At 33.0% G+C, this 19282-nt stretch overlaps 3 protein-coding genes across 6 annotated transcripts; all 3 read right to left on the bottom strand.

Annotated features, from left to right (window-relative positions):
• Positions 1-4531: 4531 nt before the first annotated feature.
• BNAA06G22230D lies at positions 4532-9205 on the bottom strand. Of its 4 annotated transcripts, none has more exons than XM_013787456.3 (6): positions 8644-8749; positions 8194-8533; positions 7063-7196; positions 6453-6600; positions 5602-5708; positions 5265-5462 (listed from the first exon to the last, which is right to left on the bottom strand). In XM_013787456.3, exons 1-6 carry the CDS (start codon positions 8644-8646, stop codon positions 5421-5423), a joined length of 774 nt encoding a protein of 257 aa, XP_013642910.2. In that variant the 5' UTR covers positions 8647-8749; the 3' UTR covers positions 5265-5420. The 4 variants fall into 4 exon arrangements, with proteins under 4 accessions (XP_048637851.1, XP_048637850.1, XP_013642910.2 ...); XM_013787457.3 differs by having other exon boundaries at positions 8598-8682; XM_048781894.1 differs by lacking the exons at positions 7063-7196; positions 8644-8749 and adding an exon at positions 9057-9205 and having other exon boundaries at positions 4532-5462.
• Positions 9206-9804: 599 nt separating this feature from the next.
• LOC106347846 (LRR receptor-like serine/threonine-protein kinase FEI 1) lies at positions 9805-13140 on the bottom strand. Its single transcript, XM_013787455.3, has 12 exons — positions 12720-13140; positions 12497-12632; positions 12335-12406; positions 12177-12248; positions 12027-12098; positions 11845-11916; positions 11675-11746; positions 11480-11586; positions 10885-11394; positions 10544-10798; positions 10326-10459; positions 9805-10244 (listed from the first exon to the last, which is right to left on the bottom strand). The coding sequence occupies exons 1-12, from the start codon at positions 12799-12801 to the stop codon at positions 10014-10016; spliced, it is 1815 nt and encodes a 604-aa protein (XP_013642909.2). The 5' UTR covers positions 12802-13140; the 3' UTR covers positions 9805-10013.
• Positions 13141-13561: 421 nt separating this feature from the next.
• On the bottom strand, positions 13562-16189 carry LOC106347845 (tubulin beta-2 chain). The gene is made up of 3 exons (XM_013787454.3): positions 15581-16189; positions 15230-15499; positions 13562-14522 (listed from the first exon to the last, which is right to left on the bottom strand). Exons 1-3 carry the CDS (start codon positions 15972-15974, stop codon positions 13834-13836), a joined length of 1353 nt encoding a protein of 450 aa, XP_013642908.2. The 5' UTR covers positions 15975-16189; the 3' UTR covers positions 13562-13833.
• Positions 16190-19282: the final 3093 nt, after the last annotated feature.

The following is a 19282-nucleotide window of genomic DNA, read 5'->3' as shown; positions in this document are numbered from 1 at the left end:
TCTAGAGACCAGACGTACTTGGTGTTACTGTCTTTGATGTTGACTCTCTTTTTTTGTATTTCTATGGTATGTTTCTTTCCTCATTAACAAGGCACCTTACATATCCTACAAGTTAACTTAGCCGATTTTTTAGCTCCTTTTGTTTACAAATTTTCAATACCGTAAACTGAATAAAAGACGCATCAGCTTTACTCGTGAAATCCAAAAATTTAGCACAAACAAAAAAATTACACTCGTAATCAACTGGGCTAAGGTTAGAGTACCTTACACTAGAAATAGAGATGGATCTAACATAATAATGTATATACAAACGTGAACTAGTTAACTAATTATATATGGGTTGTTTAGTGATAAACTCATGTTAACTAAAAAGACTATAGAATGAGAAAACTTATAATGTTGCCAAGTTAATAATAAATGGCGAGTCTATGGGATTTAGATTCCTTAACAATTGAGTCAACATGCTTAACCATTGATATGTCCCACGGACCATGCATGGTTTAGCATTTTGTTTCGCTTTCACAAGCTATAAACAAATATCTTGTGGAATTGCCATCGTAGTATCATATCTTTTCGAAAATTTGAAAAGTTGAATTTGGTTAGAAGTAATTGGAGAATCCTAAATTTTAAACCGGTTGATAAGATATCGGTTTGATAGTGAATGATCATGTTGTACATAAGAGGCGGTGAGAAGGACTCGACCATTTCTCAAATCTTATTGGTTCATACGCCAAAATAGAAATTCGGCTTTGTTATTATAAATACTGAAAGAACAATTGATATGAATATATCATATGCAAGTTGTCGACAACATTTAACTCTTGTGATAACGATATTCTTGTTTCATTCACGTTTTGACCCAATAATATTTCCCACTGTATATATATACTGCATGCATGACTGGTACATTTGTATGATTGGGAGTGGAATAACAAACCAAATCAATGTGAAGTAAATGTAAATTCAACCAAAAGTTAATGAGATGATTTTAGCTTGGTAAATTTACATCTTAAATTGCAATTTTTCGCCAAACAGAACCATACATTGTTAGTAAGCATATGTATACATGAAACAAAAACGTAAATTCAAATGAACACCAAGATCATGCAAACTGATTTATATGCAAATAACAAATATTCAGATAAATCAAAATCGATGTGGCTTCATATCTACAGCGTTAGTTTGCAAAATTATTCTCTTTAACTTTTTTACAACGTTATAGGAACACTAGCCGGTCGACAAACCCAAAGCCGGTTATAACATAACGAAATCAAAGATTGATTTGCTTCTAATTTTGTAAGAATTAATATATAAACTAGATTTTGACCCGCGCTTTGAAGCGCGGGTTTTTGGATTATAAAGAAAAAAACACAATTTGATATGAATTATCATTTTGAGATTGTTTTACATTATTACGTTACAGAGTCGTATTATATCAAAGAAGAATATTTATTTAGATTTAATTAGCTTATTTGAGATTCTCAATGTATATTTTTATGTAAATTTCTATTAGGCATATGTATTCTATCAGAACCCAAAAATTTGAACCAAAACTGATCCAAAAATACATATTCAATTTGGTCAATTTCTAAAACAAAGTACTTATTGGGTATACTTTTGAACCCGCGGGTCTCGGTTAGGTCTGAGTTTTATCTGAGACTCGATCGGCTAAACAAAGTACCCAATTGTTTTGTGTATATTAGGCATATCTGGATATTTAAGATTGGTATTATGAATATTTTTAAGTTAAAAGGTGATGCTATCAAAATTTACTTATATATTTCAGGTATTCAAGTAAAATTTTGGATATTTTCTGTTTTTTAGTTCATATTTTGGGTAAAGTTTTGGGTTATATAAACTATTTGAATTTTTTAGAGTTTTGTTTGAGTTTTCAAAAAATTTCATGTTTCAGATATTTTTGCGTTTTCGGGTATTTCAAATCTTTTCGGGTTTTAAATATTCAAATCGGTCAGACCCGTCATGTAACCAAAAATTATAGTTATTTGAATTACGAATCTGAACCGATCCGGAACTAACCCGAATCCGAACTGAAATTTTCAAATATCTAGTTGGTTTAAATGTCTAGGACATAAAAGGAATCGATCCAACTCGGCCCGAAGATCCAAATATTAAACTTTACTCTCTCTCATTATATTTGGTGCGCATTTTATAATATTTTTATTTGTTGAGTTGATAAGACTTAAGATTTATTTAGCATATTTTTTCAATTTAGTATTGCAGTTCCAAATATATAATCTAATAACATAATATGAAACCTTCTACATTGATATAATTTGTTTTGTTAATAGTGTTGATATTGGTATAGCACGTTAGTTAATGGTAGATGTGATAAGTTGTAGATCTTATAAAGGTCAATTACGTTTGGTATTATATGTAGATAAAAAGTGGATCCAAAAAAATATTAGAATTAAAAGGGAGACTACAATATATTTATAAATGTTGGAAAATATTATTTGGTTACTATATAATAGGAGTTCAGTTATAATATCTAGTTATATATAATAAATTGGACTAAAAATGAAAGGGTGCAACAACCTTATTTAAGTAGATTTTTTCAGAATGATTCTCTTTTAATAGTATAGACTAGATTTTGACCCGTGCTTTCAAAGCGCAGGATTATTTTCGAAACATTTCAAATATATATCAAATAAATTTATATTTTAATTGTATCTGCACTTAGATATTACAAATGAAACATTATATTCAATGTTTTGAAACCCGACCCGCAGTTAAATTGCCAAATTCGATGGTTCATATATAATCCATTTTAGTTTTCAAAAAAAAAACTGTTATTTAAAAATTCTATAAAACCCATAACAACCGCTAAAACCCGAGATCTGGTTATCGGTTGAACTGATAGATGACCCAATATGTAATCCGGTTTGATTTAATATTATATTTAGAGTATTGTAATATATATTCATGAACGTTCAGATGAATAGAGAATATATTATGAAATTGATATTCCAAGTTTAATACAATTTTAGTCCAACTAAAATTTCATCTTGTTAATGGATTAATATTTAAGTGGATGCATACTAAAAATAAAATAGATTTGAGCATCAATAATGTGTATACGTCTATTACAAATTAATGATTTACGTTTGCCAAAAAATACAATTGTTTATTTACTTAGTTTACTTTTGTTATTCACATATTATTAGATACTTTTTGATGTTTTGTCTATGGCTTATTTTAAATTTAAAAGTTAATTTCATTATTCGCATTAGAAATGTAAATATTTATTATTTTAATTTTGATATATTTTTATTATATTTAGTTCTTAATTTTATAATTTATATATATAATTATATTTTTTAACAATTAAAATATTGACTCTTACTCTCTGGCTTCGATTTATGTTAATGTAATGTTTTATGATATATTTGTGTTAATATATTTGTTCAATTAGTTTATACTTGATATATATATTACATGTCTGTTTGAGTAACCCGTAAAAGATATATTCATTAAACTATCAATAGTAACATGTTCCATCATATAATTTCTATTAATATTTATTTTATAATATATATTTATATATATTTTAATACTCTAAATATAATAATTATATTTTTATGTATTTGGTGAGGGTTTTGAACATTTTTTTTTTTGCATTTGAATTAATATATAGTTGTATATATACAAATGAATAGATATATATATATATATATATATAATTATTTATTACATTAATAACTAAATATAATTGATTAGTTATTTGAATTTCGAATTAATGTAAATTAAATTCATTAGTCTAAAAAATAATAAATTAGTTAGTTCCTTAATTTTAGGTACGATGTATATTTAACAATTAAATTAGATATGAGTAGAAATAATAGAAAATATAATTAAATATAATGGTCCAACCTAGACTATTTGTAAGTAGATAAAAATTGCTTCTGTTTTAATAGTATTGATAAAAAATTTCCAATTTTCGTTAAATTCTTATAAATGTTTAAGGCAAAAACATTAGGGTCAGCTTTGCCTAAACCAAATCGGTTCGTCCATGCTTAATTTTAACATGTGCATAAGACAAAGTTGTATGCTTTGGTAAATCCCCATGAGATTGTGTATATCACTTTTGGGCCACCACCACCCCTGCTGCAACAACCACAATCCACCACCCTTCATAAAACGCTTTCTGTGGATGATAAATTTTTGACAGGATCAAAATTTTATCAATCGGTACGATAATATGATAAGTATAACCATCGATCTTCCACAATCATCCAATTTGGGTGGTTGCCTAGTTTGTCCCGCAATTTACGAAAGGCCCCACCCTTTCTTCTTACCCATACAACTCTAAAATCTCTAGATGTTACTACAACACTCCAAACCAGAAGTATTGTTCCGGCTTTGGCTGAGGAAAACGTAGATCGTTTGCATTGGAAGAAAATGGCGATTGAGATTTTTAACTGAATTCATGAGATAATAAATAATAATAGTTTAAGGTTCATGAAAAAGTTCATATTTTTTTATTGAATGTATAAACTATAAAAATATTTGAAAGGCCATATATTTTAAGAAAAAATATATATATATAGAGTTTAGCTCTCACATTTCAACTTTCCACCAACTTCATTTTCTTTCAGTGGGTGAAAGACTGACTAACACATGTACATCTATCAACTGGACCATCTGTATATTGGTGTAAAATTCAAAATAGTAAAGGCGAATCCGGTTGAAAATACTTTTTGGGTAAAAAAAAAAAAAGACATGTACAGAAATTATATGGATTCATCTGAATAAATATGAATCATCAAATAATCTTTTAGTTTTCTTATTGCACATAAATTTCTGGAAAATTTTGTATAATCTTTCATTCTTACAATTAAGCTCAGTTACGTAGTGGAATGCAAAAAAGGAGCATACATTAATTAATTAGTATACATAATTTCCCAAACAAACTAGGTTTTCATATATCCATATTTAGAAACTCAACATCTCCACGATAGCCGTCCAAACATGTGCAAAATAGTCCACCACTAAGAGTCTAAAATGAAATTTACACATGATTAATAAAAATTTAACACGATTAAAGTTATACGTAACGTAATTTTGGTTCTACCTGTCGTATATCTCTATAGACTATACTCTATAGTTGACAACAATAACCAAAATATACTCAGTTTAAACCTTGCGTGGAGTGCCAAGTAAATAATAAAGTATAAAGAAACAAAGGAACTAACCCGTCTATTTTGTGATACGTTAAATGTCATCAGATGATAACTAAAAAGAAAGAAAGAAAGTGAACTCCATATTCTGAATGAACGTATTGATACGTACAAGGGTATACATAGATGAATCAAATACATTCACAATGGTTCCATCAGTATGTGTATTTGTACATTTATTTATATATATCATTCGATCGTATGGTGTCGCTTGAGGATTCATCAAAATTTTATGTTTTCCTTCAAGTAGCATATGATCGATTGCTGCAAAGAGACCAAAATTTAATCACGTTAAACCTTATAATTAACCAAAATATTTACCGCTAGACATTGCTTAATTTTGCTATTTTGAAGAAATTAGAAGATTAAATATAAACTAAGAGAAAAGAGCGTGAAAACTTACGAGCAGGCATAGAATGACACATGCGGCTGCCCCTGGGAACAATGCGTACCATAAATTCAAGTGATGAAACTTTGCTCCATCTATGAACATTAGTGGTAGGCTCGCCGCTGTAGTTTTTATTTGTTTATAAATTAATCAGATTAATTAACGAACACAATTAACTATGACTTTTCTCACAATAAGTAAGTTAATTAGCAAGGAAAAAGGAAGAATTGATCGCATTTGATTTCGATTAAAAAGAGAGAGAACGTTGTGAAGAGTACATGAAGGGATGTATCTATATGATCTAAGAGTTTATTATTATTTCTTAGCGCATCACCGACAATGAATATGAAGAAGTATCTAAGTATTTAAGAAAAAAAATGAAATTAAAGAAAGAACACAAAAAATTCTAAATTTAGAGGTTTTTAGAATCTATTAGACAAAAATGTAGGAGAAAGTTAGTGTTTTTTATTGACTTAAAAAAATAAAATATAATTGATTAACTATAATATTTTTTTTTAAAAAAATTTAGAAACAAACTTATATGATTTCTTGTTGTTGGAGTTGCTTGGGGGCAGATTATATTACTTTTGTCAGCTGTATGGACTCTCTGGTTTGGTTTCTTTATGGGCTTTAGTTTTGATTCATATAGTTTAAAACATGGGCTAAAAATCATATGGTATTTTTTAACTTACTATCGTTAATCCATTAAAATATTAAAATTACATCATTCAATATATTAGGTTGCTCGGTTTTATTTTATTAATTTTCGTCACTCTATGAAACTGGAAAAAGGTTTGAATTTATATTTATTGTGGTAAAAAAATCCATTTTATAATTAATATAGAGACAAATAAAATATAATTTACCAGGAGGGTGATTGGCACGAGCAATGACCATAAAAGCGATAGAAGCGGCGAGGGCAACGCTCCGGGCGAGCCAACCTGGACCGAATACGGAGAACGCTACCACTCCAATCGCAGCACAGGCTATTTGAGCTAAAAATATATTGTATTTCTGAAAATGTAATAAAAAGACAAAATCATTAAATTGTTTAAAATAACTAAAATAACGACAATATTATGAACCATCATTTAAAGTTCCTTTTTCAAATGATGTGATGTGATCACATCTCTATGAACTAATAACGTGATGTGATGGCACAAATAGGTTTTGTGACTGATTACCCAAAATACATGAAAGTAATTAGGTGGAATATGTTTTCTTGCTTAATTTAAACAATAAAAAAAAGAAAATAATGGATCTCTTTATTCCATAGAAAAGTGAAAGTGGGGAATTTCTTAAACTAGTCCCTTTGTGGATATAGAACTTAAATGTAAACATTTAAACCCTAAAAGTTAATTGACTTTGGTATGAATTTGCGTTTTGCATTCACGGAAAAAGACAAAGAAGCGTTTTCGTTCAACCACATGTATAATTAGATTCCTACTATATATGTAACATGTGTTTAAGGATTACCCGAGCAGCAGGAGCAGATGGAGTGGTGAAAAGAATGGCGCAGACGGCACCAAGTGGTGCAACTGACATTGTGATCCCTTTTGGAGATAACATTTGATCCATTCTTCCCATTATAGCCATCGCCGCAAACGCTCCTATTCACACAAAAAAGGATGATTAGTTTTTTTTTTGTCAACAGACGTGATTAGTTAAGAACCATTAACTTTCAAGAAAAATCAAATTGTTCCAGAAATACTTTTTTTTTTTTTGAAAAATGTTGTAATGGTAACATTTTTAACTATACAGTCACAATTACCATTGGATATCCGTTTGAAATTCAGATTAAAGCTCAAACCAGAGATGTATCTATACAACTCTAGCTGAGACACACATGATTTCATATGTGTTGGTAGAAGTCAGCTATAACCTTTGAATAATAGGTAGACCTATCTGTCAGCATAGGGTTTTGACTACAAAACAACTAGGATCCTCGAGAAATAAACATAAGTTTGACTATACCATATATGTTTCACGATTCAAGCATTTACTTCAATTAGAGGATCACATATAATATATTTAGGTATAACTCTTTTTCATACGCTATTTTACAGGGACTAGTTTTCTTCCAACCAGTTAAATTTATCTAGATTTCTTGCTTAAGCTAATTTCTTCACATTTATCCTGAAAAAGAAACATACCTTAATATCAAGGTATATTCGGTAAATTGGTGTTTGACCAAAAAAAATCGATAAATTGGTGAAATTGGAAATGCATGTTATATAAATGACCATTTGGCCGTAGGAAGAGCCACAATGTCTCTCTCTCTCTCTCTCTCTCTCCGTATTTTTTTTAATCTCTCCTCATCTTTTGGGTCAGACTGAAATTAATATTGTCCATTAATTATTAATTTTATATTCTTTTTATGTGTACCTCTTCTCTCTTCCTAGTTCTTTTTTGTTTTCAACTTTTATACACTAATCGCCTGTTGTAGTTCTTCTGAATTAGAAACAAAAGGGCATCAAATTTAGATAAAACAAAGATGAAAAAACGTATTAATAGTCCTTATGAGTTATGATCATTAGACAATACAAATTATGATCTTAATCACTGATTATCAATTAGCATATACGTTTCTTTAAATAGTCCACTTACCAGCTGCGGGCCAAATGACATCACTCAGCAATAGAGTTGTCGCCGCCGCGTTCTTATCTGGCATCCAAGACTCCCAAGACGACGGTGCAGTTATGTTTCCCGCCGAAGCCACCACCGTGCTAACTCGCCGACGGTGGCTTAAAAACGCTGGATTTCTCATTTGGCTCCAAGATTTAAACTCAAAGCATCTATTATAAGTAGACAACCCGATAATATGCTTGCTCGGAACGGCGGTGAGCATTGCCTGAGATTTCAAAGTCGTCGTACTAGTGAGGTTCCGGCGAATAGGATGTAAGCCAACCGGAGTTAGTGGCTTTACCGGAACCGTGGACATGGTAATCTGAGGTGGAGAAATAAAGATACTCAAAATCTAGAAAAATATCACAAGAAAAAGGCTAAAATACTCTTCTTCTCTGTCCCCTTCACCAATAGGAGACAGACAATCTTTACCATCTCTATTTATATATGCACGCAGCACGTATCTGCATATATGTACATATACATACATAGGTAGATTAGCATATTCTTAACTTTTCATACTAGCCTTTTAATTATTTATGAATATACATATATAATGGTATGAATGAGTTTCACTGTCATGGTCGTAATTTAAAAAAAAAAAATTTTAGAGTACAATTTGCAAATAATTCATTAAAATTGTTTTCTCTTGATATATTTTCTATAATAGAAGATCTCAAAGTGAAGCCCAAACTGACTTCTGAGAGCTTCAATCGCTATGTGAAAGGATTGTTAGGTCAAAAACATATCTAGTGGAAGTTGAAATTTCACTAGGCTACCATTACTACTTAATTTGATTATAGTTATGTAAAACAATAGAACTCTTTCAAAAGTTGATTACTTACGAAAGTGCTAATGACATCAGTGGTCTCTTGTATTTGCACATCTATATGTAAATTAGTATCATATTATCAATTACTTTACGACATAATATCGAATTATATAAACGTAGAAATTTTTGGTCATATGTGCAAAATTATAAATGTATGAAGATGAATACTAGAATAATGACTTTTTGTAACAATTAGAGTAATGACTTTATATATGCGTGTGTAGCAACTTGTAAAGCGTATAGGGCAAAAAAAAAAGCGTTGCCCTTTTAGGAGGTGGATGGGGCTTGGAAGATAGACGAAGACTCTTCCATTAAACGAAAGGTCAATATTCAGAGAGGATAACATTAAAATATCCCACAAAGGAAAAATCAAAACTTTGTCTAGTCTCATACATTTTTTCTTTAATTAAAAATCTCTGCATTTTCTCATATACGATCATTTTAAATTGTTCTTTTTGCTGACAAATACCATACACAAAATTCTCCTCATTCAAGTATATATATATTTTCAAAAAGAACATTATGAAGAATAGGCTATATTACATAAACAAAAGGTCAATATTCAGAGGACAACATTAAAATATCTCACAAAAGAAAAATCAAAAACATTGTCTAGCCTCATACATTTTTTTTCTTTATTTCTTTGCTCTTATAAGATCAAATTGTAATTCATATTTTTGCTAAAAAATACCAGTTTTTAAATACATAATTCTCTTCATTTAGCATAAAATAAAATTGCAGACCTTGTCTTCTGCTTACAATGTTGCAAAATAAAACATTTCATTACTAAACATTAACGTGCACAAGAATAATGCACCTCAATAATCTTACAATCTTACACCAATCCTTCAAATTCTAATTTACAAACAGAGTCCCTCGGTGCAAAACCACAATCATAATGCAAAGCAGATCATAAATCAAACCGGCCCGGTTCAAAGATTCTCCGGTTACTTTCAACATCGCATACCCACTAACAGTAATCAGAATGGGAATCATCGTAGTAATCAATAGCAGAAGATGGCGACATTACTTCTTGCTCAAGTAACTGAACCACCTGATTCATAGCCGGCCGGTCCTCAGGGTTAGCAGCAGTACACCTGGCAGCTATCTCAATCAATGCCTCAGCAGAGTCTTCGTCCACGTCAACACATCTCTTGTCCATTACATCATCTAATCTATCCTCTTTCAACAGAGTGTTCATCTGAAAGAAAGAAAGAAAGAAAGAACATTTTAGTTAGAATCCTCAAAAGCCAAAACAGAAAAGCTCTTCGTTTTGTCTTACCCATCCGACAACGTTTAAGCCTCTTTTAACGAATGTCGTGTCTGTTGGTCTCTTTCCGGTAACGAGCTCAAGCAAAAGAACTCCAAAGCTGTAGACATCAGACTTCTCCGTAGCTCTACCGTTCTGTAAATACTCTGTTTCCAAAACATATAACAAAAGTTAGAAACTTTTTGTCAAAGATTCATCAGAAAGTAGATATAGCAGAGAGAACAAAGGACCTGGAGCAAGATAGCCAAAGGTGCCAGCTACCACGGTGGTAACATGAGCCTCTTCGTCAACAAGAAGCTTTGCAAGTCCAAAGTCCGAGACTCGAGGCTCTAGCTTATCATTGAGTAGAATGTTGCTTGACTTTATGTCACGGTGAACTATCTTTGGGCTACAATCATGGTGCAAATAGGCCAACCCCCTCGCTGAACCTAGTGCTATTTTCAGTCTCGCATTCCAGTTCAATAAACCGTCTTCTTGATCTCGTTCTTGTGAGACCAAAAAACAAAAAAAAAGAAAGATCAGTGTGAATCATAGGCTGAGATGAAAGAGAAGAGATATGTGTATTATTTACCGTGGAGGAGATGGTCTAAGCTGCCAAGAGTTAGATAATCATAGATGAGAAGTCTTGAAGTAGGCAAGCGGCAGTATCCACGCAGGTTCACTAGATTGATGTGTTTGACACTTCCTAGAATCTCAACCTCTCGCTCAAAAACTCGGTCTGATCCTTGCCTACTCCTGTCTATCTTCTTGACAGCAAAAGTTCCAAGATCGTTCATCACCATTCGGTAGACCGTGCCAAACCCTCCTGAGCCAACAATGTCTTCTTCGTCAAGAGACTCCAGCTTCTCGATTAGCTCGGTCGAGGAGTATGGAAGATCACCGTGGAATGTAATCAGCTTTTTACTTGTTTCTGATGGTTCTTTTTGTTTATTGACTTCAGTGTACTTCTTTACTGTTCTTTCCTTCTTTGAGAGCATCCAAACCCAAAGGAACACAAAGATTACGATGAATGCAACAGCCATTGTAGACATTGCTCCGATCAAGATGCCTTTGATCAAGCGTGACGATCTCTTTGGAGGATCTGTGGAGAGAAATCAAGAAAAGTTTAGCCAAAGGGAAACTCAAGAAACAAAAAGAGTAGGTTTAGTAAGTAATAAGAAACTTGCCTGATTCATCATCAGTTACTGCGTGAGGAAGAACAACAGGGAAGCCCATTGATGATCTACATGGCTTGTGAATTTGCGGTCCGCAGAGGTCCAAGTTACCAGTGAATCTAACCATATACAGACACAAAACCCATAATCAGAATATAGCATTCCTAGCCTAACAATCAGCACAACTAAAAGAAGAGAAACACTCACGATTCAGGTCCGAATCTGCTGAGAACTCCAATATCTGGAATCTCCCCAGAGAGAAAGTTGGCTGACATGTTCCTGAATACAACAATGAGTTTAAGAACATATACGGTAAAAGACACAACTCTTCCACACAATTTATCTAAAAAGACAGAGACTTGCTGTGTGTAACTTACAAGGAGCGTAAACGTGTAAGACGACTCATTGAAGAAGGTATAGCACCCTTGAGTGTATTGCTTGATAGATCCCTGCAAAAATACTCTCAAACCATCAGAAACTCTTTGGAATTGATCAAACATGAAACACTGAGAAACATAAAAAAAAAAAAAACAATAGAGTTTTTGGTTTTGAATCTTACAAGATAGTAAGAAACGTGAGGTTGCCGATACTCGGTGGAATCTCGCCTTGAAGAAAGTTACCCCTCAAGTACCTGAAAGCATGTTTAAACAGATGACACCAATGTTCATGGCTCAACACTCTCAATGTGTGAAGAAAAATGGTGGCTTACATAGCTCTGAGCTCAGTGCAATTAGTGATCTCATCAGGAATTGTTCCGTGTAAGCTGTTTTGATGAAGTGCCCTACATAACTCAGAACCGGATTTGGAATTAAACAAACTACTATACAACTTAAAAGACGGAAGCTTTAGTACATAAGTGCCACTCACAGTCTTTGCAATCTACTAAGTTTCCCAATGCTAGGAGATATGATCCCTCCTAGTTGCATGTATGGTAAGTTTCTGCACCATCAGGAGAAAATTACACAGTTCAGATCAAAGAAAGAAGATGGAGAATGAGAATGTGATAAGAGGAGAGAGAGCATTGTTTACATAGAAACAACTCTTTGGTCTTGAGGATTACAGGAGACACCAGTCCAAGAACAAGGAGACTCGTCTGAAGCCCTCCAGTTTTCTAGTGAGTTCCTCGTATCGTTGAATCCGCTTTTCAGCTCCAAAAGAGCATACCCTACAAGATCAAATCTCAAATCTAAGATTCCTCACCAACCAAAAAGAAAAAGGCAAAGACTTGTAGGAGAAAGTGTATACTACTAACCATCGAGAGTTAGAGCAAATGAGCACGAAACGAAAACGGTAGCTGCGCAAATTACTGAAAGAACCCAATTCAAGAAACCCATTTCACTGATTCTAAAGTAGAAGGAGGTTCTTAAGTTCGATTCGAAGGAGAAGACAACACAAAAGGTAAAAAAAAAAAAAAAAGATTAGAAATTTATCCCCAAATGAGCTTAGAGGATGAAGAGAGAGATTAGTGGTTGGGTGTGAGGACTACTACTCATCATGAATAATCTTTACTTTTGTTTTTCCTCAAAAGAATTCTTTTTTTTTTTAATCTTTTTTGTTTTTGTTTTTGTTTTTGTTTTTGTGTGTTTCCCTCTTCTTTTCGAACTAAGTGAATGGAGCGATTTTTGAAAATCTGTCTACTCTTGGAGGGTTGTGCACAGAGAAGAGTGAGGAGAGGAGACCCGTTGCGAGGAGACATTATTCAAATATCATCCGTGTCTAAGATTGAATATACTAACACTCGCGAGTACAGTTTTTAAACCTACTCGCTACTGTTTAAGTCATCAATGGGTCAATGACAGCGATTCGTTTACCGAATCTGTACCTGACACGCTAGTGAGCGAGTGGAACGTTGTTATATGAAACTCTGTCGTTTACTTTGTCTCGATGCGTTAAAAGCAAATGTTTACTCTCACCAAATCTACTGATTACGTTAACACTAATCACTAGTGTCGTTTTATTAATTTTTAGCAAGTACAAGTTGAAAATATTAACTAAAAATTTTTAACAGTTGTTTGGCCGAACAATGAATGTTTAAACGAGATTTCGACTACATTAGTGATTACTGTTAACATAACAAATGGTTTCGCACTCTAATTTAAACAGGAATTTTTTTTAACTGTTACACATACCAACTAAACAAGTAACAACAACGATAACAACCATGTAAAGGCAAATATTCAAACGATAAACCAAACCGAAATTAAGAACATAAAGTAGAGAGATAACAACAGTCCACAAAGTAAAGAGAAGAAGATCCTAGAGTTGTCCATACAAACCAAATAAACCTGCAACTGGTAGTTGAGGTTTTCTTTTTCATAAAGTAGCAAAAGACTAAATTGTTTAAGAGGGTGTGACGCAGTTACTCATCAGTACTCTTCCTCTTGTTGGTATTCTCCTTCTTCCTCATCCTCGTACTCACCTTCTTCATCTGCTGTTGCATCTTGGTATTGCTGGTACTCCGAAACCAGATCGTTCATGTTGCTCTCCGCTTCCGTAAACTCCATCTCGTCCATTCCTTCCCCTGTGTACCAATGCAAGAAAGCCTTCCTCCTGAACATAGCTGTGAACTGCTCACTCACACGCCTAAACATCTCCTGGATCGAAGTCGAGTTTCCAATGAAAGTTGACGCCATCTTCAGACCAGTTGGCGGGATGTCACAGACTGTTGACTTCACGTTGTTTGGGATCCACTCCACAAAGTAGGATGAGTTCTTGTTCTGCACGTTTAGCATCTGCTCGTCCACTTCCTTTGTGCTCATCTTGCCACGGAACATGGCGGAGGCTGTGAGGTAGCGACCGTGTCTTGGGTCTGCAGCACACATCATGTTCTTGGAGTCCCACATCTGCTGGGTGAGCTCAGGGACTGTGAGGGAACGGTACTGCTGAGATCCTCTGGAGGTGAGAGGAGCAAAACCCACCATGAAGAAATGAAGACGTGGGAATGGGATCAGGTTCACAGCGAGCTTGCGGAGGTCAGAGTTGAGCTGACCAGGGAACCTCAAACAGCAAGTCACACCAGACATAGTGGCAGATATCAAGTGGTTCAAATCACCAACTGCAAACAAAGAATGAACCAAGTTTTAGAATCAAAAACACATAGATTAAATAACATGACAACAACACAATCGTTAAACATCAATGCATTATGCATATCCCTTACATGACAAAGATCATTTATGTTACATGAACATGACACTTCTTAACCAGAGTGTATTGCTCCAATAAGATTTGAAGAATAGCAGCTTATGATGGTGATGCGATGACAAAGATGAAGAGATAATAACACTCAAATCAGAGGCATATTGACCAAAACAGACATACAACAAACAACATGAAGACCAAAACTTGCTAAAAAAAACAATATAATAACGCAGACAGTACACTATCAAGAACCATCGATGTATTATGCATATTCCTTATACCACAAGAGTATATTGTGCTAATAAGATTGACAAGTAGTAGTTTTAGTATTTATAAAGGCTTTGTGAACAACACAGAATAACAAATAGAATCAATAACACACAAGTCAGGAAGCATATTGAGGAAAAAACACAGAACCAATAAACCAAAGATGTGACTAATGAAATCAATAGCACACAGATATTACTGGAATGAACATCAATTAGGTGATTACCTGCAGATCAGAACAGAATACAAAACAATGATATGCTTACAATCTACAACAGTCCATTTAAGCATAGAGCAACATAATAGTCTAACCATTAACGAAGAGCAAGATTGGATAAAATAATGAGATCTTACAGCTAGGGGTAGTGAGTTTGAGAGTCCTGAAGCAGATATCATACAAGGCCTCGTTGTCAAGAACCATACACTCATCAGCGTTCTCAACCAGCTGATGAACAGACAAAGTAGCATTGTAAGGCTCAACAACGGTATCAGAGACCTTGGGGGAAGGAAACACTGAGAAGGTAAGCATCATCCGATCTGGGTACTCTTCACGGATCTTAGAGATCAGAAGCGTTCCCATACCAGATCCAGTTCCTCCTCCCAAGGAATGACAAACCTGAAACCCTGCAAAACCAAATCTCACTCTTCAAACCTCCGATAAACCAAAAAAATCGAATAGATCTAGAAGATGAAGTTAGTATATACCTTGAAGACAGTCACAGTTCTCAGCCTCCTTACGAACAACATCGAGCACTGAATCGATTAGCTCAGCTCCTTCAGTGTAATGCCCCTTGGCCCAGTTGTTACCGGCTCCTGATTGGCCGAAGACGAAGTTATCGGGGCGGAAGGTCTGACCGTAAGGTCCAGATCTGAGACTGTCCATGGTTCCAGGCTCCAGATCCATGAGGACGGCGCGAGGGACGAATCTCCCGCAGCTTGCTTCATTGTAGTAGACGTTGATGCGCTCGAGCTGCAGATCTGAGTCTCCGGTGTATCGACCGGTGGGATCGATGCCGTGCTCGGCGCAGACGACTTCCCAGAACTTGGCACCGATCTGGTTACCGCACTGGCCTCCCTGGATGTGAAGGATCTCACGCATCTTCGGTGGAAACGGAGAGGAGAGATCTAGGGCTCCGAGATTGGTAAGTGTTTTTTTGAAATGAGTGAACAGAATCAAGATAGAGTGAGTGATAGAGAGAGAGAGAGAGAGAGTTTTTATTATTGCTCTGTGTTTTATTTTTCTTTTTTAATTATTTCCCTCCTAAAATATCTGTCAGACGTGCCGATTTGTTTTTTCGAAATTTGAAATTTGAAATGATAGTGCGTTATTTTCTATACTACTATTTATTTATAACGTACAGATCACAACAACGAAACCAAAAAAAAAAACTCTTTTTTTCGTAATTTCAAATTTTGATGATTTACGACAATCTGGGCACGTGCATCAGTTTATTTAGTTAAGGGTTAAAAACGAAGTATAATAAGGGCCTTGTTTGACAAAGGGCCAAATTAACAAGTTGATATCGCCTTTAATTTAGTTGAGCCTCAATGTTAGTCCAAAAGCCCATTTAAGTTCACATAAATACTAAATTTACAAGCCTATACTAATCATGTAGACGAATCAGTTTATTCGATTTCAGATTTTTTACATATGTTCGGTTAGGCCTGGACATTTTTCTCCGAGTCCGAACCAGAACCAACCCAAAAATACAGGTTTGGATCCAGGCCCAGAACTAGACTGAAGTACTTATTTGGTATAATTATTTTGGACCTGCGATCTTGGTTTGGATCCGGTTACCCGAAATACCCGAATCTTCTAATATATATTGGGTATATTTGGGTGTTTAAGTATATTTTTGGCATCATGGATATTTTTTTGAAGTTTCAGGTTTTCGGATATAGGTTCGGGTTTTGGGTAAAATTTTAGATTTTCACAAATATAATTCGGGTATTTTTAGATCTTGGGGTCAGACTTCGGGTAAAAACTCTGGTATTTTTGGTTTTCGAGTATTTTTTGGGTTTTCGGTATTTTTTCGTGTTTTGGGCATATTTCGGGTTTTCATATTCAATACGGGTATTCCAGATTCTAAATACCTGAACCGATCTGAATCCAAAATAGACCTGAAAACTATGGGTATTTTGTGGGTATATAACTTATAGGTATGAACCGATCTGGATCCCCAACCCGAATCCGAACCGAAAATTTTAAGTACCTAGTTGGATCATAATATATAGGATCTGAAGGATCCGGATTCGACAGGAACCGGTCCGAACCCGACCCGAAGATCCGAATGTCCAGGCCTATGTGTTCTGTAGGCAATTTTTCTGCCTGCAACAAAGTTGATCTAACCATCTACTATGTAAATGTAATCATGTCTAAGTATAAACGTGCCTTTTTCGTTTTTAATACAACTAGATCCTTTCTCCGCACTACGCGCGGATAATATATTTAAATTTGTTACATTTATCATTTTTAACTTAACTTAACTAATTTTTAAATTTGATTTTTTTATATTTTTAGTTTGAAGTAAGTATTTCTATTATATGTAACACAATTAACTAATAAAATATGAAGAATCAAGTCCGAGATTTTAGAGTTATGTAAAAAAATATAATTATGTATAGAACATAAATTATCTTAGTTTAAAAGATCGGAATCTCATCATGAATAAATTCACGAAAAGAAAAAGTACTCCAATAACCTACTTAAAATACAAAACCCCATTTTTAAAAAAAGTGTACTTAATAATATTTTTTTATGTGTAATAGTTGAAAACTGACAATTGAATATCAACCTAAAATATTATTTTAATATATCTAAAGGTAAAATATTAATTGTAATAAACGAATTTTGAATTTTGTAATATTACATGAATTAGAAGTCTTTAGAATCTAAAATCTATTTTATTAATATAATATATTTTTTATTTATTTATTATTTTGACGTTACAAAATATTGCTTTAGTTTTATTTGTATATTAATTTTTTAAATAATTTAGTTTCTTTGTGTGTTTGCGTTGAGCATATTTAATTTGTAGTTTGTATATTTAATAACATCTTGTTGCGTGTCGTTCTATGATTTTAATAAATGTGTTATCATTTCATTTTTATTACTACTAACATGATTTTTTAGTGATCAATGATAATTTATTTCTAACGTTATGTATTATATTTTCTCGTATATTTTCTAACACTTCGTGCTGGCACTTTTTTTAGAATCATTTTCTACTAACATGATTTTCTTGTGTTGTTAATGTGGAAAACGCATTTATATATGGATTGGAATAGCGTTTCCAGTTATTTATGTTGTAAAGATGTAAATAAAACTGTGTATGTTGTAAATTTAGACTTTTTAGTGTAACTGAGCACTAAAGAAAAAAAATTCTTGATAATGACATTAAAAAGAAAAAATTTGAACCCTTAAAAGTAAGAAGTGAGACGTGGTCTTTGAGACTTGGATTAAGAAGAAGAACACCGGCAGAGTTTTAGCGGCACAAGGAACACCGGCGACGGCAAGCTCTTAGAAGCCAATGACTTGAAATCGACTTGTTCTCTATCGCCAAAAAAGGAGCCGAAATTAGGGTTCTTAGTCTCCCCGATTTAGGAAATAATCAATTAACCCCTTTTTTTAACCACATCCGCTTTTGTTTATTTACTTTTTTTTTGTTTTTTAAATTTAAATTTTTTCAAACAATTAAATTTATAAAAAAACGTATTAAGATTAGATTAAGGGTTTAATTGGGTTTTCATAAAACATTATACTAAGTGGACAACTTATAATTCATATTATGGCATAGGGACAATCTATTTGTTTTTTTTGTTCCATATTTACAATTTTGCCTTTCATTATGATGTGTATCCAAAATATAATTATTGCCAAATATCTTTTGCACTTTCAACCCAAATTTCCAAAATTATTATTCATTACATTTTATATAAATGGATTTTTGAAATGTATAATTATTGTTTTATCAATAAATAATAAATAAAATAATTTTTTATTGTTTTCAGATTTAGTTTTTGATTTTTTTAGAAAAAATATATGTTTTAAATTTTAGATAGCTTTCAAATTATATGCTATAAAAAAATCGAAATTCTTTTTCAAATTTAAAATAAAAATAGTTTCAATCTGAAAAATATAAAGAAACAAATTCAAAATAATTCGAAAAAATATTCATGAAGTAGCAATTTACAAAAGTTTGATCAAATTTTGTAAGTTAGTGTATATATATTTTCTTATCCAAGTAATTTTTAAAGTTCACAAACTCTACACAATTTTATTTTCCAATAACCCCCATCTTTATAGTAGGCTTCTTATTCACTCTAATCATGTTTTCTTGCTTACTTACACCTAATCCATACCTCTAGTCTCTAGACCAATCTTTACACCCACAACTTAACTATTCC

Source organism: Brassica napus, chromosome A6 (assembly GCF_020379485.1).
Source record: "Brassica napus cultivar Da-Ae chromosome A6, Da-Ae, whole genome shotgun sequence".
NCBI lineage: Eukaryota > Viridiplantae > Streptophyta > Magnoliopsida > Brassicales > Brassicaceae > Brassica > Brassica napus.
The sequence above is the reverse complement of the archived record's forward strand: the minus strand, read 5'-3'. Positions and strand labels throughout refer to the sequence as shown.